This window comes from Salmo salar, chromosome 25 (assembly GCF_965601325.2).
Source record: "Salmo salar chromosome 25, fSalSal1, whole genome shotgun sequence".
Taxonomy (NCBI): domain Eukaryota; kingdom Metazoa; phylum Chordata; class Actinopteri; order Salmoniformes; family Salmonidae; genus Salmo; species Salmo salar.
The window spans coordinates 51,327,117-51,349,956 of NC_138315.1; the positions used below are offsets into that span (position 1 = coordinate 51,327,117).

Consider the following 22,840-nt stretch of genomic DNA (forward strand, 5'->3'; position numbering starts at 1 on the left):
TGTTAACCCAAGTCATGTCAATGTCTGTTAACCCAAGTCATGTCAATGTCTGTTAACCCAAGTCATGTCAATGTCTGTTAACCCAAGTCATATCTAGGCTACGTTATAACTAGTATTTTCTGAATTATAACAATTTACTAGGTTACTAGACTACCATGACTAGTTTAATAATCACCCATGCAATTAGTTGTCCTGGCCATCATTGTCATGCTTACAGTGTAACACCGTATAGCCCAAGGCTGTATGTATTGTAATGTAAATGTCAACATAGACAGGAGCTGATAAAGAGATGTTAGGATACATTCCAGGCTAGAGGCTCTGTCTATCTCTTGCAGAGTGCACCAAATTTGACCGGAGCACTTTTGTCAAAAGTAGTGCACTATATAGGTAATAGGGTGCCATAGGGCTCTGGTTTAAAGTAGTGCACTATATAGGTAATAGGGTGCCATAGGGCCCTGGTCTAAAGTAGTGCACTATATAGGTAATAGGGTGCCATAGGGCCCTGGTCTAAAGTAGTGCACTCTATAGGTAATAGGGTGCCATAGGGCCCTGGTCTAAAGTAGTGCACTATATAGGTAATAGGGTGCCATAGGGCCCTGGTCTAAAGTAGTGCACTATATATAGGTAATAGGGTGCCATAGGGACCCGATCTAAAGTAGTGCACTACGTAGGTAATAGGGTGCCATAGGGCCCTGGTCTAAAGTAGTGCACTATATAGGTAATAGGGTGCTATTTGGAGAGACTGTAAGTATGCACACACTGAAACGGCTAACTCCTCCACACTATGAAATGTCCTCTTTCCACTGCAGCAGAGAAGTCTCAGAGTGATCCGTGTTAGCGCCTAACGGGCTTTCTGAGGTGGCAGGCTAAGGGGGCAGTGGTGGTGCCGCGGGTGTAGGGGCAGTGGGGCAATGGCACTGACAACCACACTAAAGTGACCCGATGGGCGGAGTGACAGCGCAGGATAGAAGGGCAGGACTGGCAGGGTGCGGTCTCAAGTGGCAACTTGGATCGCTTGGATCGCACAAATTCCCAATTTCAAATTGGAAAAGCAAAGCGGAAACATGCGCCACTGAAAAGAAACCTTTTTGGAGTCCGGGACAAACGGACAAGAAGGTGAAATGCCAGAACCAGCAGTGTTCCTCCTCGTTAGACATTGACAGCTCCTCAGTGGCAAACCACAGCACCGAGAAGACAATCTGCGACCACTGTTCACTACAGAAGATCGACTTTGAACCTGTTTGTTTAAATCAACATAGTTTACAACTCCATGCCCATATCTATTGGGTCCCGACTAGAAGAAAGACGTTACAGTTACAGACAGAGACATTGAACTTTTACCCCGCTGCTGGTATCATAAAACGCATTCGGCTAAAACGGCTGTATTTTTTGGGGGGGGGGGGCTTTTATGGACAGTTGCTGTGCGCAAGCATGATGTCGTGGATTAGACCGATACAATATTAAAGATTCTGTCCTCTACCCCCCCCCCTCCCCCCCATCCCTTTCCCCGTGGGGGGAACAAGACGTTTCCAGGGGGAGAGGGTAGTTTGAGACACCACGGCGACCTGTGCCACCTTACCACTCCGCGTCGGAGTGCCCGGTCCGGCCGGTCTGGGTGGGATGCGTCGCTCCGTGCTTGTGGGCCTCTTCATGGGGTGCACCCTGCTGCTCGCACCTGTAACGGAGTGCTGTGGGCCGGGGAGGGGATATGGCAAGAGACGTCCGCCGAAGAAGCTCACACCCCTCTCTTATAAGCAGTTCAGCCCAAACGTTGCGGAGAAAACACTGGGCGCCAGTGGCAGACATGAAGGGAAAATAACGAGAAGTTCAGAACGGTTCAAAGAGCTCACTCCCAACTATAACCCTGATATTATATTTAAAGATGAGGAGAATACGGCTGCCGATCGACTTATGACCCAGGTGAGAAGCAGGAATGAGGGTTTTTAAAACTTCATCTGATGTTGTTTTATCCCCACTTTGACAGCTGTAGCTAGGTGACCTGATAGTCACATTAGACACGCTGTTTATCGTTCGTTTTTACATCTGGTTTGCACTTTTGTTAAATGTTTAAAAAACCATTACTTCAAACTTCATTTTTAATTTTTTTTTATTCAGCGTTTTCATCGATGTTTTGGTTCAATTGATTTCTGTTGACGGTTCAAAATTAGACTAGCCTACACGTCAATTATGCAATAATAGGCTAGGCTATAACTAGTCTACCTCCTCTAAATGTAGGTTATATTGCAACACTGTAACTAACCTTATTTTAGACTTTTAGGCGCGCTAACTTGTCTCCTGTTTGAGAGCTAAATTAGACTACACATGTACGTGGACATCAGCAAAATAAAAAAATGACGCGAATTGATATGAATTGATAACCGGTTGAATTTTATTGATCATAATATATTCACATCTATTTCAAAAACGTTTTGCGAAATAACCTTTCAAATGCTCTTGTTATACATTTTGAACGGAGAGTGAAATTACGCACCTGCCATTACGCATGGTTTATGTTTGAATAGCTTGCGGGTTTATTTGCAGACTTGTTCAGCGAAACCTCTGATCTCTTCTAAAAACAAGACCATCATGTAACACAAGACATATCATGGCAACAGTTATCGCCATTTTATTGGGAGGCAAACATACAGTAGCATAGCACATCATGTGTAAAGCGAAAACATGTTTCTAGCCTACATGTCTCCGGCTCTTTGACCAACAGCTCCAATCAAATCAAATTGGTCACGTACACATATTTAGCAGATGTTATTGCGGGTGTAGCGGAAAACTCAACAGCCTTTATGTGTTTAGGATATATAGTCCTTGTATTTAGTTGTTTCCCTGAGAGATTTTCATTCATCGTTGTACATTTACATTTTTAGTCATTTAGCAGACGCTCTTATCCAGAGCGACTTACAGTAGTGAATGCATACATTTCATACAATTTCATACATTTTTTTTTGCTTGCCCCCCGTGGGAATCGAACCCACAACCCTGGTGTTGCAAACACCATGCTCTACCAACTGAGCTACAGGGAAGGCTATTGTAGGTTGTATTACATTTAATGTATATATTTCATTATATATAATTATGTTTTATTTATATCATTTAATTTGTTCTTCCTCTACTATGTAGTGTTTCCTCAAGTCTTTTATATCGTAATTAGTTCATATTTATGCCTACAGGCTTAGTCCTACCAATGCTTACATGTTTATGTTCTAAATGTTTTTGTTCTGTGTAAATGTTCATTTCTATGCTATCATTTTGAATCTGTGTTTCTCTCTGTCATAACCATCCTGTCTGTTTGTTATCATCTTGTTCTTCTGTTGTTCCATGACAACCATTGTCTCTTACTCTAATATCCTATTATGTTAGTCATCCCTCTCTCTCCTCTCTCTCCTCTCTCTCCTCTCTCTCCCCTAGCGTTTATTAGTCATCCCCTCTCTCTCCTCTCTCTCCTCTCTCATCTCTCTCCCCCAGCGTTGTTAGTCATCCCTCTCTTTCCTCTCTCTCCTCTCTCTCCCCCAGCGTTGTTAGTCATCCCTCTCTCTCCTCTCTCTCCTCTCTCTCCTCTCTCTCCCCCAGCGTTGTTAGTCATCCCTCTCTCTCCTCTCTTTCCTCTCTCTCCTCTCTCTCCCCCAGCGTTGTTAGTCATCCCTCTCTCTCCTCTCTCTCCTCTCTCTCCTCTCTCTCCCCCAGCGTTGTTAGTCATCCCTCTCTCTCCTCTCTCTCCCCCAGCGTTGTTAGTCATCCCTCTCTCTCCTCTCTCTCCTCTCTCTCCTCTCTCTCCCCCAGCGTTGTTAGTCATCCCTCTCTCTCCTCTCTCTCCTCTCTCTCCTCTCTCTCCCCCAGCGTTGTTAGTCATCCCTCTCTCTCCTCTCTCTCCCCCAGCGTTGTTAGTCATCCCTCTCTCTCCTCTCTCTCCTCTCTCTCATCTCTCTCCCCAGCGTTGTTAGTCATCCCTCTCTTTCCTCTCTCTCCTCTCTCTCCCCCAGCGTTGTTAGTCATCCCTCTCTCTCCTCTCTCTCCCCCTCAGCGTTTATTAGTCATCCCTCTCTCTCCTCTCTCTCCTCTCTCTCCTCTCTCTCTCCCCCAGCGTTTATTAGTCATCCCTCTCTCTCCTCTCTCTCCCCCAGCGTTGTTAGTCATCCCTCTCTCTCCTGTCTCTCCCCCAGTGTTGTTAGTCATCCCTCTCTCTCCTCTCTCTCCTCTCTCTCCTCTCTCTTCCCCAGCGTTGTTAGTCATCCCTCTCTCTCCTCTCTCTCCTCTCTCTCCCCCAGCGTTGTTAGTCATCCCTCTCTCTCCTCTCTCTCCTCTCTCTCCTCTCTCTCCCCCAGCGTTGTTAGTCATCCCTCTCTCTCCTCTCTCTCCCCCAGCGTTGTTAGTCATCCCTCTCTCTCCTCTCTCTCCTCTCTCTCCTCTCTCTCCCCCAGCGTTGTTAGTCATCCCTCTCTCTCCTCTCTCTCCTCTCTCTCCTCTCTCTCCCCCAGCGTTGTTAGTCATCCCTCTCTCTCCTCTCTCTCCTCTCTCTCCCCCAGCGTTGTTAGTCATCCCTCTCTCTCCTCTCTCTCCTCTCTCTCCTCTCTCTCCTCTCTCTCCTCTCTCTCCTCTCTCTCCCCCAGCGTTGTTAGTCATCCCTCTCTCTCCTCTCTCTCCCCCAGCGTTGTTAGTCATCCCTCTCTCTCCCCCAGTGTTGTTAGTCATCCCTCTCTCTCCTCTCTCTTCCCCAGCGTTGTTAGTCATCCCTCTCTCTCCTCTCTCTCCTCTCTCTCCCCCAGCGTTGTTAGTCATCCCTCTCTCTCCCCCGGGTGTCTCCCTCCCTCCTCTCTCTCCCCCAGCATTATTAGTCATCCCTCTCTCTCCTCTCTCTCCCCCAGCGTTGTAAAGACAAACTGAACTCCTTGGCCATCTCTGTGAAGAACATGTGGCCTGGGGTGACGCTGAGAGTGACAGAGGGCTGGGACGAGGACGGGCACCACTCAGAGGACTCCCTCCATTATGAGGGAAGAGCGGTGGACATCACCACGTCTGACCGGGACAGGAACAAATACGCCATGCTGGCTCGCCTGGCCGTGGAGGCCGGCTTCGACTGGGTGTATTACGAGTCCAAGGCCCACGTGCACTGCAGTGTCAAATCAGGTAGGGTGATGTGATGACACACACACAGAACGCAGCCCTGTATCATATAAGTGAGCCACCTTGCGTGGCAACATGCAATACATGTGATTGAAGTCTCAGACCGCGCTGGCTCGTTCAGAGATGGTTTCTGTCTGTTGGTGAGAGTCTAGAATTCTGCAGGTTAAATGTAGTGGTGATGTTATAACCTTTTTGTTGATTGGGTGACAGTGGTTGAGAGGTTGTAGAGCCCACCACCGTTATAGCCCATCAGTGTCAGGGGAGGACAGGAGTCTGCAGGGGAAGGGGTTAGAGGTTAGGTAGGATCTGGACCTGGGCTTCTGGGGTAGTAGTGTTTCACAGAACCCTCTTCAAAAAAAGGGTTCCAAAAGAGTTCTTCTGCTGCCTTTTTGGTTCCAGGTAGAAGCCTTTTTGGTTCCAGGTAGAAGCCTTTTTGGTTCCAGGTAGAAGCCTTTTTGGTTCCAGGTAGAAGCCTTTTTGGTTCCAGGTAGAAGCCTTTTTGGTTCCAGGTAGAAGCCTTTTTGGTTCCAGGTAGAAGCCTTTTTGGTTCCAGGTAGAAGCCTTTTTGTTTCCAGGTAGAAGCCTTTTTGCTTCCAGGTAGAAGCCTTTTTGGTTCCAGGTAAAAGCCTTTTTGGTTCCAGGTAGAAGCCTTTTTGGTTCCGGGTTGAACCCTTTTGAGTTCAATGTAGAACCCTCTTTAGAAAGCAAGGGCTGGAACTGAAATAATTTCCCAATCGTTTCGTTCTGAACAGAACTATTATTTGTTTCATTCCAACCATCAAAATAAAGTTCTAAACCGGTTTGAACCCCCCCCCCCCAAAAAAAAAGTTACGGTTTATATTGCTCCTTTCTGTTCCTTTTTAAATCTCTGACCTTTTTTTACATTTGTGACCCGTTTCAGGAAACTAGGCGTATGTTGCGGGTCACTACTTCACAGGAGAGCCGTTTGAACGTAAACGTTTGTTTGTTTATCAAAATGCGGGTTTTTGTTGTTGGCAGAAATGCCTTCTCGAACATGTAAACTTTCATGTGCCTGAATAACAAACTTGTATGCCATCTGTAAATACGAATAACATTCTTAAATTACGAGCCTAGTTGGTTTAGCTACAGAAAAAGTTAACAACCTTCCCGCTAGCCATGATTGGCTGAGATAATGAGTGGGCTGGACATGCAGAGAGATGAGTTTGGATTGGTCTGCCATATAGCACGAGTCTGTCTATTCGAGCTGGTCAGTATGTCGGGTAATCCTGTCTAACGTGGCATTTAAAAATAAGTATCACGTAGTAAAACTGCATAAGTGTTGCTCTCCACTTTCTGGAGGACCGAGTTTTAAAATCAGTGGAATTCGAGTATGCTAAAGAGATGGAGAAAACACCTGTCTTCGGATTACATCTTCAAACTAATGGAAACCGTGGCATACGGGTAAAATAGTCTAGCTAGTAACATTTTCAGATGTTGGTTAGATACAGTACCTGCAGATTCATGCAGGGTAGTAACGTCATGAGTTGGGATTATGGTTCATTGTTTAGCTAGGTAGCTAGCTAGCTGCATGTCTAAACAAAAAGACTCCACTATGCAAGTATCCATTTCAATAGAACATCACTGCGACAACTGTTGATAGACGTTTGTTTGCTACCTGCAGATTAAATGTAGATGTTTTTGTCACTGGCCTTTACACAATACCCCATAATGTCGAATTAAGTTAATTAAAAATGAAAAGCTGACATGTCTTGAGTCAATAAGTATTCAAGCCCTTTGTTATGGTAAGGAGCCTGAATATGTTCAGGAGTAAAAATGTGCTTATCAAGTCACATAATAAGTTGCATGGACTCACAATGTGCACAATAATAGTGTTTAACATCTCTGAACCCCACACCTACAATTATCTGTAAAGTCCCTCAGTCGAGCACTGAATTTCAAACACAGATTCAACCATAAAGACCAGGGAGGTTTTCCAATGCCTCACAAAGAAGGGATCCTATTGCTAGATGGGTAAAAATAAAAAAAAGCAGACAATCAATATCCATTTGAGCATGGTGAAGTTATTAATTACACTTTGGATGGTGTATCAATACACCCAGTCACTACAAAGATACAGGCATCCTTCCTAACTCAGTTGCCAGAGAGGAAGGAAACCAGTCAGGGATTTCACCATGAGGCCAAAGGTGACTTTAAAACAGTTACAGAGTTTAATGGCTGTTGTAGGAGAAAACTGAGGATGGATCAACAACATTGTAGTTACTCCACAATACTGACCTAATTGACAGAGTGAAAAGAAGTAGAGAATAAAACATATTCCAATACATGCATCCTGTTTGCAACCAGGCACTAAAGTAATATTGTCTAAAATTTGGCAAAGCAATTCACTTTTTGTCCTGAATACAAAGTCTTATGTGTGGGGCAAATCCAATTTCAACATATTACTGAGTACCACTCTTCATATTTTCAAGCATAGTGGTGGCTGCATCATTTTATGGGTATGCTCTGTAATCGTTAAGGACTGGGGAGTTTTTCAGGATAAAAAATAAACCTAATGGAGCTAAGCACAGGCTAAATCCTAGAGGAAAACCTGGTTCAGTCTGCTTTCCTCCAGACACTGGGAGATGAATTCATCTTTCAGCAGGACAATAACTTAAAACACAAGGCCAAATCTATACTGGCGTGGCCGAGTTACAGTTTTGACTTAAATCTACTTGAAGATCTATGGCAAGACCTGAAAATGGTTGTCTAGCAATGATACACAACCAATTTGACAGAGCTTGAAGAATTTATAAACAGTAATGGGCAAATGTTGCACAATTCAGATGTGGAAAGATCTTAGAGACTTACCCAGAACGACTCAACAGCTGTAATCGCTGCCAAAGGGGATTCTAACATGTATTGACTCAAGGGATTGAATACTTACCTAATCAAGATAAGTCTACAAAGTATTGACTCAGTGGTGTAAATACTTATGGAAATTAGACTTGTTTTAAATTTCATTTTCAACACATTTCTAAAATTACTAAACGTGTTTTCTTTCACTTTGTCATTATGGGATATTGTGGGATATTATGTGTAGATAACAACTTCTTAACATTGGACCAGAGATAATAACTTCTTAACATTGGACCAGAGATAATAACTTCTTAACTGTAGGACCAGAGATAGTAACTTCTTAACATTGGACCAGAGATAACAACTTCTTAACATTGGACCAGAGATAACAAGCTTGTGTGTGCAGAGCGGCACAAAAAAAATCAAAATTAAAACACGTCTTACCTTTTTGTTGTTGTTGTAGTTAATAAATCCAATGTTTAACATAACACAACCCAGGGATTGTATCCTTGTAACTGTGGAACAAATAGCCATCATTCTGTTCAGGACAAATCAAATCGATTCAAATTGTATTTGTCACATGTGCCGCATACAACAGGTGTAGACAACCTTACAATGAAATGTTTACTTACAAGCCCCTTAACCAACAATGCAATTTTAAGAAAATACCTAAAAAAAAAAAGTACGAGGTAAGAATAACAAATAATTAAAGAGCAGCAGTAAATGACAATAGCGAGGCTATATACAGGGGTTACCGGTACAGAGTCAATGTGGAGGCTATATACAGGGGGTACCGGTACAGAGTCAATGTGGAGGCTATATACAGGGGTTACCGGTACAGAGTCAATGTGGAGGCTATATACAGGGGGTACCGGTACAGAGTCAATGTGGAGGCTATATACAGGGGGTACCGGTACAGAGTCAATGTGGAGGCTATATACAGGGTGGTACCGGTACAGAGTCAATGTGTAGGCTATATACAGGGGGGTACCGGTACAGAGTCAATGTGGAGGCTATATACAGGGGGTACCGGTACAGAGTCACTGTGGAGGCTATATACAGGGGGTACCAGTACAGAGTCAATGTGGAGGCTATATACAGGGGGTACCGGTACAGAGTCAATGTGGAGGCTATATACAGGGGGTACCGGTACTGAGTCAATGTGGAGGCTATATACAGGGGGTACCGGTACTGAGTCAATGTGGAGGCTATATACAGGGGGTACCGGTACTGAGTCAATGTGGAGGCTATATACAGGGGGTACCGGTACTGAGTCAATGTGGAGGCTATATACAGGGGGTACCGGTACTGAGTCAATGTGGAGGCTATATACAGGGGGTACCGGTACAGAGTCAATGTGGAGGCTATATACAGGGGGTACCGGTACAGAGTCAATGTGGAGGCTATATACAGGGGGTACCGGTACAGAGTCAATGTGGAGGCTATATACAGGGGGTACCGGTACAGAGTCAATGTGGAGGCTATATACGGGGGGTACCGGTACAGAGTCAATGTGGAGGCTATATACAGGGGGGTACCGGTACAGAGTCAATGTGGAGGCTATATACAGGGGGGGTACCGGTACAGAGTCAATGTGGAGGCTATATACAGGGGGGGTACCGGTACAGAGTCAATGTGGAGGCTATATACAGGGGGCGCCGGTACAGAGTCAATGTGCGGGGGGCACCGGTGTCGAGGTAATTGAGGTAATATGTGCATGTAGGTAGAGTTATTAAAGTGACTATGCATAGATAACAACAGAGAGTAGCAGCAGTGTGGGGGGGAGGCAATGCAAATAGTCTGGGTAGCCATTTGATTAGATGTTCAGGAGTCTTATGGTTTGGGGGTAGAAGCTGTTAAGGAGTCTTTTGGACCTAGACTTGGTGCTCCGATACCGCTTGCCGTGCGGTAGCAGAGAGAACGGTCTATGACTTGGGTGGCTGGAGTCTTTGACAAGTTTTAGGGCCTTCCTCTGACACCGCCTGGTATAGAGGTCCTGGATGGTAGGAAGCTTGGCCCCGGTGATGTACTGGGCCGTACTCATTACCCTCTGTAGTGCCTTGCGGTCGAAGGCAGAGCAGTTGCCATACCAGGCAGTGATGCAACCCGTCCGGATGGTCTCGATGGTGCAGCTGTAAAACCTTTTTTGAGGATCTGAGGACACCCATGCCAAATCTTTTCAGTCTCCTGAGGGGAAATAGGTTTTCTCGTGCCCTCTTCACGGAGAAAGAAGGCGGTGATTGAGAGGCGTAGAACCCCCGGGTATAACAGCATGTCATTCTTGTAACTGTGGATCTAACATAGTGATCATAACTGTTGATATTGTAAATGAGATGAGTTTTCAGATATGGAAATGTGAAGAGCACATTTGGACTCACTGTTTTGTGGTTTGCTTGTATGAACATCAAAGCGGTATTTATTATAAACCTCAACGTAACATCTTTAAACTCCTTTCAAGATATTAAAGCATTCGCCTCACTCAGATAACAACAAATGCTCAAAAGTTGCCCAAATTGGAGGGAGGGATGGGGTTATCTTGTCGCGCCCGACGCTCTGTAGAGGATCTGTGATCTGTAGAGGAGATCAAATCAGGATTTTCTCTGAGATTATAATTGTGGTGATAGAGATGTGTACTCTCTAAAAAATGTTTTTGTTTGTCTGTGTGGATTGCCTTGTTTTCACAATGCTCTTAAGTTTGAACCGGAGATGTTGTCTGAAGCAGTTTACAGTACGTCGTAGTTTACAGTAGGTCGTAGTATGTAGTAGGTAGTATGTAGTAGGTAGTATGTAGTATGTAGTAGGTAGTATGTAGCATGTAGTAGGTAGTATGTAGTAGGTAGTATGTAGTAGGTAGTATGTAGTAGGTAGCATGTAGTAGGTAGTATGTAGTAGGTAGTATGTAGTAGGTAGTATGTAGTAGGTAGTATGTAGGATGTAGTAGGTAGTATGTAGTAGGTAGCATGTAGTAGGTAGTATGTAGTAGGTAGTATGTAGTAGGTAGCATGTAGTAGGTAGCATGTAGTAGGTAGTATGTAGTAGGTAGCATGTAGTAGGTAGTATGTAGTAGGTAGTAGGTAGTATGTAGTAGGTAGTATGTAGTATGTAGTAGGTAGTATGTAGCATGTAGTAGGTAGTATGTAGTAGGTAGCATGTAGTATGTAGTATGTAGTATGTAGTAGGTAGCATGTAGAAGGTAGTATGTAGTAGGTAGTATGTAGTATGTAGTAGGTAGTATGTAGTATGTAGTTGGTAGTATGTAGTAGGTAGCATGTAGTAGGTAGCATGTAGTAGGTAGCATGTAGTAGGTAGAATGTAGTAGGTAGTAGGTAGTATGTAGTAGGTAGTATGTAGTAGGTAGTATGTAGTATGTAGTAGGTAGTATGTAGTATGTAGTAGGTAGTATGTAGTAGGTAGCATGTAGTAGGTAGTATGTAGTAGGTAGCATGTAGTAGGTAGCATGTAGTAGGTAGTATGTAGTAGGTAGCATGTAGTAGGTAGTATGTAGTAGGTAGTAGGTAGTATGTAGTAGGTAGTATGTAGTAGGTAGTATGTAGTATGTAGTAGGTAGTATGTAGTAGGTAGCATGTAGTAGGTAGTATGTAGTAGGTAGTATGTAGTAGGTAGCATGTAGTAGGTAGCATGTAGTAGGTAGTATGTAGTAGGTAGCATGTAGTAGGTAGTATGTAGTAGGTAGTAGGTAGTATGTAGTAGGTAGTATGTAGCATGTAGTAGGTAGTATGTAGTAGGTAGTATGTAGTAGGTAGTATGTAGTAGGTAGTATGTAGTAGGTAGCATGTAGTAGGTAGTATGTAGTAGGTAGTATGTAGTAGGTAGTATGTAGTATGTAGTAGGTAGTATGTAGTAGGTAGCATGTAGTAGGTAGTATGTAGTAGGTAGTATGTAGTAGGTAGCATGTAGTAGGTAGCATGTAGTAGGTAGTATGTAGTAGGTAGCATGTAGTAGGTAGTATGTAGTAGGTAGTAGGTAGTATGTAGTAGGTAGTATGTAGTAGGTAGTATGTAGTAGGTAGTATGTAGTATGTAGTAGGTAGTATGTAGTAGGTAGCATGTAGTAGGTAGCAGGTAGCATGTAGTAGGTAGTATGTAGTAGGTAGCATGTAGTAGGTAGTATGTAGTAGGTAGTAGGTAGTATGTAGTAGGTAGCATGTAGTAGGTAGTATGTAGTAGGTAGCATGTAGTAGGTAGCATGTAGTAGGTAGTATGTAGTAGGTAGCATGTAGTAGGTAGCATGTAGTAGGTAGCAGGTAGTAGGTAGCATGTAGTAGGTAGCAGGTAGCATGTAGTAGGTAGTATGTAGTATGTAGTAGGTAGTATGTAGTAGGTAGTATGTAGTATGTAGTAGGTAGTATGTAGTAGGTAGCATGTAGTAGGTAGCATGTAGTAGGTAGCATGTAGTAGGTAGCATGTAGTAGGTAGCAGGTAGTATGTAGTAGGTAGCATGTAGTAGGTAGTATGTAGTAGGTAGCATGTAGTAGGTAGCATGTAGTAGGTAGCAGGTAGCATGTAGTAGGTAGTATGTAGTAGGTAGCATGTAGTAGGTAGTATGTAGTAGGTAGCATGTAGTAGGTAGCAGGTAGTATGTAGTAGGTAGCATGTAGTAGGTAGCAGGTAGCATGTAGTAGGTAGTATGTAGTAGGTAGTATGTAGCAGGTAGTATGTAGTAGGTAGCATGTAGTAGGTAGCAGGTAGCATGTAGTAGGTAGTATGTAGTAGGTAGCATGTAGTAGGTAGCATGTAGTAGGTAGCATGTAGTAGGTAGCAGGTAGCATGTAGTAGGTAGTATGTAGTAGGTAGCATGTAGTAGGTAGCAGGTAGCAGGTAGCATGTAGTAGGTAGTATGTAGTAGGTAGCATGTAGTAGGTAGCAGGTAGCAGGTAGCATGTAGTAGGTAGTATGTAGTAGGTAGCATGTAGTAGGTAGCATGTAGTAGGTAGCAGGTAGCATGTAGTAGGTAGCAGGTAGCATGTAGTAGGTAGCAGGTAGCATGTAGTAGGTAGCAGGTAGCATGTAGTAGGTAGTATGTAGTAGGTAGCATGTAGTAGGTAGCATGTAGTAGGTAGCATGTAGTAGGTAGCAGGTAGCATGTAGTAGGTAGCATGTAGTAGGTAGTATGTAGTAGGTAGCATGTAGTAGGTAGCAGGTAGCATGTAGTATGTAGCATGTAGTAGGTAGTATGTAGTAGGTAGCATGTAGTAGGTAGCATGTAGTAGGTAGCATGTAGTAGGTAGTATGTAGTAGGTAGCAGGTAGCATGTAGTAGGTAGCATGTAGTAGGTAGCATGTAGTAGGTAGCAGGTAGCATGTAGTAGGTAGTATGTAGTAGGTCTATGTTAGTGGAGGTAGAGGCCCCACTCTAAGAGCCAGTCACAGTTAACTGATTAACTTTCTCCGTTTGTTTCCGCCCCTTGTCGTGTTTTCTCTCAGTTCCCCGTGATCTCCCTGGTTTCCCTGCTCACCTTTCTCACATATCTAATCTAATCTTATCACTTGGCCTTGGTACTTAACCATTCCCAAATATTTGTGTTTGGACCCAGTGGAGACTTGAGACTGCCATTCCAGTGTCTTAGAGTGCATGCCAAATGGTATTCCCTACATAGTGCACTACTTTTGTCCCTGATCTGTGTAGGGAATAGGGTGCCACTTGGAATGCCGCCTTTACCTGTTCTCAGACTGTGCTTTCTGACCCATTTCAGGGCAAGTTGAGATTTAATCATTGGGTTACTCATTAGCTGGTAATGCATTTGCCTTGAATGTTGAGCAAAGTTAAAGTTGAAAAGGAGAGATAGGTTGTCAATGTTTCAGCGGAAGGTAGTTTTTTTCAAGGAGTATGTGTTTAAATGAAGAGAGAGAGTGTGTGTGTGTGTGTGTGTGTGTGTGTGTGTGTGTGTGTGTGTGTGTGTGGGAGTACACATGCATGTGTTCTTGCTTGTGTGCAACTGTGTATGCCTGCCTGCGTGGGTGTGTATTGTCAGAGACCCTTCAAGTCTTCAAAAGCTATAATGTTGACCTCAATCGAAAGGTCTTGGCGTTTCCTTAAATGTTAAACACGAAACTATCATGGAATGTACACGTGTTGGGCCTTTCAAATGTGGGATTTGAACTAAGGTATCGTAGACCAGACCACTGATAGACCCTCTTTAGGTCAGTTTACCTTCTGTTCTTGTGTCAAAGTCTACAGTTCTTAACAGAGTCCTCAATACATCTCTCTCTCTCTCTCTCTCTCTCTCTCTCTCTCTCTCTCAGAGCACTCAGTAGCAGCTAAGACCGGGGGTTGTTTCCCGGGTCGTTCTCTGGTGACGCTGGAAGACGGGAGCAGCAGGGCGGTTCAGGACCTCCAGCCAGGTGACCGTGTCCTGGCCTCCTCAGGGGCTGGTGGGAGTGGAGGAGAGCTTGTCTACAGTGAGTTCCTCACCTTCCTGGACCACGAGCCTGCAGCCAGGAAACAGTTCTACGTGTTGGGAACAGAGACGGGAGCAAACCTGACCCTCACCGCGGCTCATCTTGTGTTCGTGACTGAGAGCAACTGTTCAGTGGGGGAACCGTCCAAGGGGGCTGTCATGCGGACTATGTACGCCAGCGACGTACGGCCAGGACAGTGTGTGCTGACTGCAGGGAGAGACAAGGGACCACAAGCCCACCTCTCCCCAGTCGCCTGGATCCACATCCAGATGAACACCGGGGCCTTCGCCCCTCTGACACGCCATGGGTCACTGGTGGTGGACGGCGTTTTAGCCTCGTGCTACGCTGCTATGGACCAGCACCACCTAGCTCACTGGGCCTTTGGTCCCGTACGCCTGTTGTACAGCTGGACTGGGCTGGGGACAATGCAAGGAGACGGACTACACTGGTACTCACGGGTCCTGCATTGGATAGGAAAGTTCCTACTGGACCCTGGACACTTCCACCCCTGGGGGGTGGTCACGCATGATGTGGAAAGATAGAGAGTGAGAACACAAAGACAGGGCAGAGAACAGAGAGATAGGGTAGAGAACAGAGAGACAGGGTAGAGAACAGAGAGAACAGAGAGAACAGTGAGAACAGAGAGAACAGAGAGAACAGAGAGAACAGAGAGAACAGAGAGACAGGGTAGAGAACAGAGAGAACAGAGAGAACAGAGAGAACAGAGAGACAGGGTAGAGAACAGAGAGAACAGTGAGAACAGAGAGAACAGAGAGAACAGAGAGAACAGAGAGAACAGAGAGACAGGGTAGAGAACAGAGAGAACAGAGAGAACAGAGAGAACAGAGAGACAGGGTAGGGAACAGAGAGAACAGAGAGACAGGGTAGAGAACAGAGAGAACAGAGAGACAGGGTAGAGAACAGAGAGACAGGGTAGAGAACAGAGAGACAGAGAGACAGGGTAGAGAACAGAGAGAACAGTGAGAACAGAGAGAACAGAGAGAACAGAGAGACAGGGTAGGGAACAGAGAGAACAGAGAGACAGGGTAGAGAACAGAGAGAACAGAGAGACAGGGTAGAGAACAGAGAGAACAGAGAGACAGGGTAGAGAACAGAGACGGTAGAGAACAGAGAGAACAGAGAGACAGGGTAGGGAACAGAGAGAACAGAGAGACAGGGCAGAGAACAGAGAGAACAGAGAGACAGGGTAGAGAACAGAGAGAACAGAGAGACAGGGTAGAGAACAGAGAGAACAGAGAGAACAGAGAGACAGGGTAGAGAACAGAGAGAACAGAGAGAACAGAGAGAACAGAGAGACAGGGTAGGGAACAGAGAGAACAGAGAGAACAGAGAGAACAGAGAGAACAGAGAGACAGGGTAGAGAACAGAGAGAACAGAGAGAACAGAGAGAACAGAGAGACAGGGTAGAGAACAGAGAGAACAGAGAGAACAGAGAGACAGGGTAGAGAACAGAGAGAACAGAGAGACAGGTAGAGAACAGAGAGAACAGAGAGACAGGGTAGGGAACAGAGAGAACAGAGAGACAGGGTAGAGAACAGAGAGAACAGAGAGAACAGAGAGACAGGGTAGAGAACAGAGAGAACAGAGAGAACAGAGAGAACAGAGAGACAGGGTAGGGAACAGAGAGAACAGAGAGACAGGGTAGAGAACAGAGAGAACAGAGAGACAGGGTAGAGAACAGAGAGACAGGGTAGAGAACAGAGAGACAGAGAGACAGGGTAGAGAACAGAGAGAACAGTGAGAACAGAGAGAACAGAGAGAACAGAGAGACAGGGTAGGGAACAGAGAGAACAGAGAGACAGGGTAGAGAACAGAGAGAACAGAGAGACAGGGTAGAGAACAGAGAGAACAGAGAGACAGGGCAGAGAACAGAGAGAACAGAGAGACAGGGTAGAGAACAGAGAGAACAGAGAGACAGGGTAGAGAACAGAGAGAACAGAGAGACAGGGTAGAGAACAGAGACGGTAGAGAACAGAGAGAACAGAGAGACAGGGTAGGGAACAGAGAGAACAGAGAGACAGGGCAGAGAACAGAGAGAACAGAGAGACAGGGTAGAGAACAGAGAGAACAGAGAGACAGGGTAGAGAACAGAGAGAACAGAGAGAACAGAGAGACAGGGTAGAGAACAGAGAGAACAGAGAGAACAGAGAGAACAGAGAGACAGGGTAGGGAACAGAGAGAACAGAGAGAACAGAGAGAACAGAGAGAACAGAGAGACAGGGTAGAGAACAGAGAGAACAGAGAGAACAGAGAGAACAGAGAGACAGGGTAGAGAACAGAGAGAACAGAGAGAACAGAGAGACAGGGTAGAGAACAGAGAGAACAGAGAGACAGGGTAGAGAACAGAGAGACAGGGTAGAGAACAGAGAGACAGGGCAGAGAACAGAGAGAACAGAGAGAACAGAGAGAACAGAGAGAACAGAGAGAACAGAGAGACAGGGTAGAGAACAGAGAGACAGGGTAGAGAACAGAGAGAACAGAGAGACAGGGTAGAGAACAGAGAGAACAGAGACACAGGGTAGAGAACAGAGAGAACAGAGAGACAGGGCAGAGAACAGAGAGAACAGAGACACAGGGTAGAGAACAGAGAGAACAGGGAGACAGGGTAGAGAACAGAGAGAACAGAGAGAACAGAGAGAACAGAGAGACAGGGTAGAGAACAGAGAGAACAGAGAGACAGGGTAGAGAACAGAGAGACAGGGTAGAGAACAGAGAGACAGGGCAGAGAACAGAGAGAACAGAGAGAACAGAGAGAACAGAGAGAACAGAGAGAACAGAGAGACAGGGTAGAGAACAGAGAGAACAGAGAGACAGGGCAGAGAACAGAGAGAACAGAGAGACAGGGTAGAGAACAGAGAGACAGGGTAGAGAACAGAGAGACAGGGCAGAGAACAGAGAGAACAGAGAGACAGGGTAGAGAACAGAGAGAACAGAGAGAACAGAGAGACAGGGTAGAGAACAGAGAGAACAGAGAGACAGGGTAGAGAACAGAGAGAACAGAGAGACATGGTAGAGAACAGAGAGACAGGGTAGAGAACAGAGAGACAGGGTAGAGAACAGAGAGACAGGGCAGAGAACAGAGAGAACAGAGAGACAGGGTAGAGAACAGAGAGAACAGAGAGAACAGAGAGACAGGGTAGAGAACAGAGAGAACAGAGAGACAGGGTAGAGAACAGAGAGAACAGAGAGAACAGAGAGACAGGGTAGAGAACAGAGAGAACAGAGAGACAGGGTAGAGAACAGAGAGAACAGAGAGAACAGAGAGAACAGAGAGACAGGGTAGAGAACAGAGAGACAGGGTAGAGAACAGAGAGAACAGAGAGACAGGGTAGGGAACAGAGAGAGTGAATACAAGTCTGTGTATAAAAAGGTGTAATAAAAAGTTGTTGAAGCCCATAACAGATTACTGTAGCAGCTTCCTGACACTTTTCACAGATTTATGCATTACTGTCCAGGGAGAAACATTAGACTCAATAATCCTTATTGAATTGAAGCATTTCCAACCATATGCCTTCCTTTTCTCAGGACCACACTAGTCCTAGACACACAACACTGAAATATGAACACATACACACACTGCATACACACACTGCATACATACACTGCATACACACACTGCATACACACACTGCATACACACAATACATACAGACACTACATACACACAATACATACAGACACTGCGTACAGACACAATTAAACATACATGCACACACTGCATACACACACTGCATACAGACACTGCATACAGACACTACATACACACACTGCACACAGACACTACATACACACACTGCATACAGACACTACATACAGACACTGCATACACACACACAGCATACACACACTGGATACACACACTACATACACACACTGCATACACACACTGCATACACACAATACATACAGACACTGCATACACACACTGCATACAGACACTACATACACACACTGCATACACACACACTGCATACAGACACTGCATACACACACTGCATACACACACTGCATACAGACACTGCATACACACACTGCATACAGACACTACATACACACACTGCATACACACACTACATACACACACTGCATACAGACACTACATACACACACTGCATACACACTCTGCATACAGACACTACATACACACACTGCATACACACACTGCATACAGACACTGCACACAGACACTGCATACACACACTGCATACAGACACTACATACACACACTGGATACACACACTGCATACAGACACTACATACACACACTGCATACAGACACTACATACACACACTGCACACAGACACTGCATACACACACACTGCATACAGACACTACATACACACACTGCATACACACACTGCATACACACTGCATACAGACACTGCATACACACACTGCATACAGACACTACATACACACACTGCATACACACACACTGCATACACACACACTGCATACACACACACTGCATACACACACACACTGCATACAGACACTGCATACACACACTGCATACACACAATGCATACACACACTGCATACAGACACTACATACACACACTGCATACACACACTGCATACACACACTGCATACACACACTGCATACAGACACTGCATACAGACACTGCATACACACACTGCATACACACACTGCATACAGACACTACATACACCTGTGGCGGCAGGTACCTTACTGGTTAGAGAGTTGGACTAGTAACCGAAAGGTTACAAGATTGAATCCATGAGCTGACAAGGTAAAAATCTGTTGTTCTGCCCCCGAACAAGGCAGTTAACCCACTGTTCCTAGACCGTCATTGAAAATAAGAATTTGTTCTTAATTAACTGACTTGCCTACTTATATTAAGGTTAAATAAATTTAAAAAAAACAGACACTGCATATATATATATACACATACTGGATACACACACATATACACATGAGGCAAACAGGAATACACATGAGGCAAACAGGAATACACATGAGGCAAACAGGAATACACGAGGCAAACAGGAATACACATGAGGCAAACAGGAATACACATGAGGCAAACAGGAATACACATGAGGCAAACAGGAATACACATGAGGCAAACAGGAATACACATGAGGCAAACAGGAATACACGAGGCAAACAGGAATACACGAGGCAAACAGGAATACACATGAGGCAAACAGGAATACACATGAGGCAAACAGGAATACACATGAGGCAAACAGGAATACACGAGGCAAACAGGAATACACAGTGCCTTATTTGAAAGCAGTCACACTCAGATAAGAGCATGAAGAGAGACAGAGGGGAGGGTATTCAGGTGCGTTCCAGGAGTTCTGTGTTCTAATCCCAAATTCATTAAAGGATTCATTCATTCATTTTCAGAGGAATGTATGTTTACCTAGCTAGCACAGAACACATTGGTGTTTACCTAGCTAGCACAGAAGACATTGGTGTTTACCTAGCTAGCATTGGTGTTTACCTAGCTAGCACAGAACACATTGGTGTTTACCTAGCTAGCATTGGTGTTTACCTAGCTAGCACAGTGCACATCGGTGTTTACCTAGCTAGCACAATGCACATTGGTGTTTACCTAGCTAGCACAGTGCACATTGGTGTTTACCTAGCTAGCACAGTGCACATCGGTGTTTACCTAGCTAGCACAATGCACATTGGTGTTTACCTAGCTAGCACAGTGCACATTGGTGTTTACCTAGCTAGCACAGAACACATTGGTGTTTACCTAGCTAGCACAGAACACATTGGTGTTTACCTAGCTAGCACAGAACACATTGGTGTTTACCTAGCTAGCACAGAACACATTGGTGTTTACCTAGCTAGCGCAGAACACATTGGTGTTTACCTAGCTAGCACAGAACACATTGGTGTTTACCTAGCTAGCACAGAACACATTGGTGTTTACCTAGCTAGCGCAGTGCACATTGGTGTTTACCTAGCTAGCACAGAACACATTGGTGTTTACCTAGCTAGCGCAGTGCACATTGGTGTTTACCTAGCTAGCACAATGCACATTGGTGTTTACCTAGCTAGCACAGAACACATTGGTGTTTACCTAGCTAGCACAGAAGACATTGGTGTTTACCTAGCTAGCATTGGTGTTTACCTAGCTAGCACAGAACACATTGGTGTTTACCTAGCTAGCGCAGTGCACATTGGTGTTTACCTAGCTAGCGCAGTGCACATTGGTGTTTACCTAGCTAGCACAGTGCACATCGGTGTTTACCTAGCTAGCACAGTGCACATCGGTGTTTACCTAGCTAGCACAATGCACATTGGTGTTTACCTAGCTAGCACAGAACACATTGGTGTTTACCTAGCTAGCACAGAAGACATTGGTGTTTACCTAGCTAGCATTGGTGTTTACCTAGCTAGCACAGAACACATTGGTGTTTACCTAGCTAGCGCAGTGCACATTGGTGTTTACCTAGCTAGCGCAGTGCACATTGGTGTTTACCTAGCTAGCACAGTGCACATCGGTGTTTACCTAGCTAGCACAATGCACATTGGTGTTTACCTAGCTAGCACAGAACACATTGGTGTTTACCTAGCTAGCACAGAAGACATTGGTGTTTACCTAGCTAGCATTGGTGTTTACCTAGCTAGCACAGAACACATTGGTCTTTCACTAGCTAGCACAGTGCACATTGGTGTTTACCTAGCTAGCACAGAACACATTGGTGTTTACCTAGCTAGCACAGAACACATTGGTGTTTACCTAGCTAGCACAGAACACATTGGTGTTTACCTAGCTAGCACAGAACACATTGGTGTTTACCTAGCTAGTACAGTGCACATTGGTGTTTACCTAGCTAGTACAGTGCACATTGGTGTTTACCTAGCTAGTACAGTGCACATTGGTGTTTACCTAGCTAGCACAGTGCACATTGGTGTTTACCTAGCTAGCACAGAACACATTGGTGTTTACCTAGCTAGCACAGAACACATTGGTGTTTACCTAGCTAGCACAGAACGCATTGGTGTTTACCTAGCTAGCACAGAACACATTGGTGTTTACCTAGCTATCACAGAACACATTGGTGTTTACCTAGCTAGCACAGAACACATTGGTGTTTACCTAGCTAGCATTGGTGTTTACCTAGCTAGCACAGAACACATTGGTGTTTACCTAGCTAGCACAGTGCACATTGGTGTTTACCTAGCTAGCACAGAACACATTGGTGTTTACCTAGCTAGCATTGGTGTTTACCTAGCTAGCACAGAGCACATTGGTGTTTACCTAGCTAGCATTGGTGTTTACCTAGCTAGCACAGAACACATTGGTGTTTACCTAGCTATCACAGAACACATTGGTGTTTACCTAGCTAGCACAGAACACATTGGTGTTTACCTAGCTAGCGCAGTGCACATTGGTGTTTACCTAGCTAGCACAGAACACATCGGTGTTTACCTAGCTAGCACAGAACACATTGGTGTTTACCTAGCTAGCACAGAGCACATTGGTGTTTACCTAGCTAGCATTGGTGTTTACCTAGCTAGCACAGAACACATTGGTGTTTACCTAGCTAGCGCAGTGCACATTGGTGTTTACCTAGCTAGTACAGAACACATTGGTGTTTACCTAGCTAGCACAGAACACATTGGTGTTTACCTAGCTAGCACAGTACATATTGTTGTTTACAGGTGTTCAAAGCTCATGTATATGATATGTCTGTCAGTGTGTCTGCATTATTCGGTCTACGTCTAGCGATCTGTCCAGGTTTATCTGTAGTCATGTCTTCATGTGTTCGTTTGGCCTAACTTTGTGTTTCACAGTCAAATTGTCAATTTTAATATTATCTTCATGAAATCTGAGGAATTATTTTCTTTGTGCTGAAAATATGTCAGATGTATTTTGTTATATTATGTTGTGAGAAACTATTTAAATAACTATTTTTTAAATGACTGAAATGCATTTTCGCAATTCTTTAGAAATATGTTTTATCCTCATGAGCGTGGACTCTAGCTTTTTGTTAACCAAATGGATTATTAGAGCCCTTTAATAATCTTATTTCAGTAGACAAACAACATGAGCCAGTCACTACAAACTGCCATCTGCCAAATCCCCTTCGCTGTGTCCAGAATTATTTATTTGTCATTATTTATTATTCAAATACACATTTTCATAGTAGGGGTGCTGGAGGTGCTACGGCACCCCTTGATCAAATGAATTCCAAAATTATATAAAGAAAATATTTTCCTAAAATTCTATTACTCTTGTCTGAACAGACATGAATAAACGATTCAGAATACTACACCAGAGAGCATCATTTAGTCACAGAGGATCAACAGCTTCTAAAAAAAAAAAGCAGGCCACCCAAATTTAGAACGGCTTGTTGCGTTGTGGCCATAGACATATAATCCATAGAAGGGTCTTGTAACCTCTGACCTCATGAGGTACGCTAGCCAGTCCTGACTTGAATCATAACTGTGCCATCT

The 22,840-nt window shown here is 44.5% G+C and overlaps 1 protein-coding gene across 1 annotated transcript; it reads left to right on the forward strand.

The window, feature by feature from the left end:
* The first annotated feature begins 964 nt into the window (after positions 1-964).
* LOC106586914 (indian hedgehog B protein) lies at positions 965-22,306 on the forward strand. Its single transcript, XM_014174660.3, has 4 exons — positions 965-1,920; positions 4,875-5,136; positions 14,213-15,858; positions 15,916-22,306. Exons 1-3 carry the CDS (start codon positions 1,621-1,623, stop codon positions 14,908-14,910), a joined length of 1,260 nt encoding a protein of 419 aa, XP_014030135.1. The 5' UTR covers positions 965-1,620; the 3' UTR covers positions 14,911-15,858; positions 15,916-22,306.
* Positions 22,307-22,840: the final 534 nt, after the last annotated feature.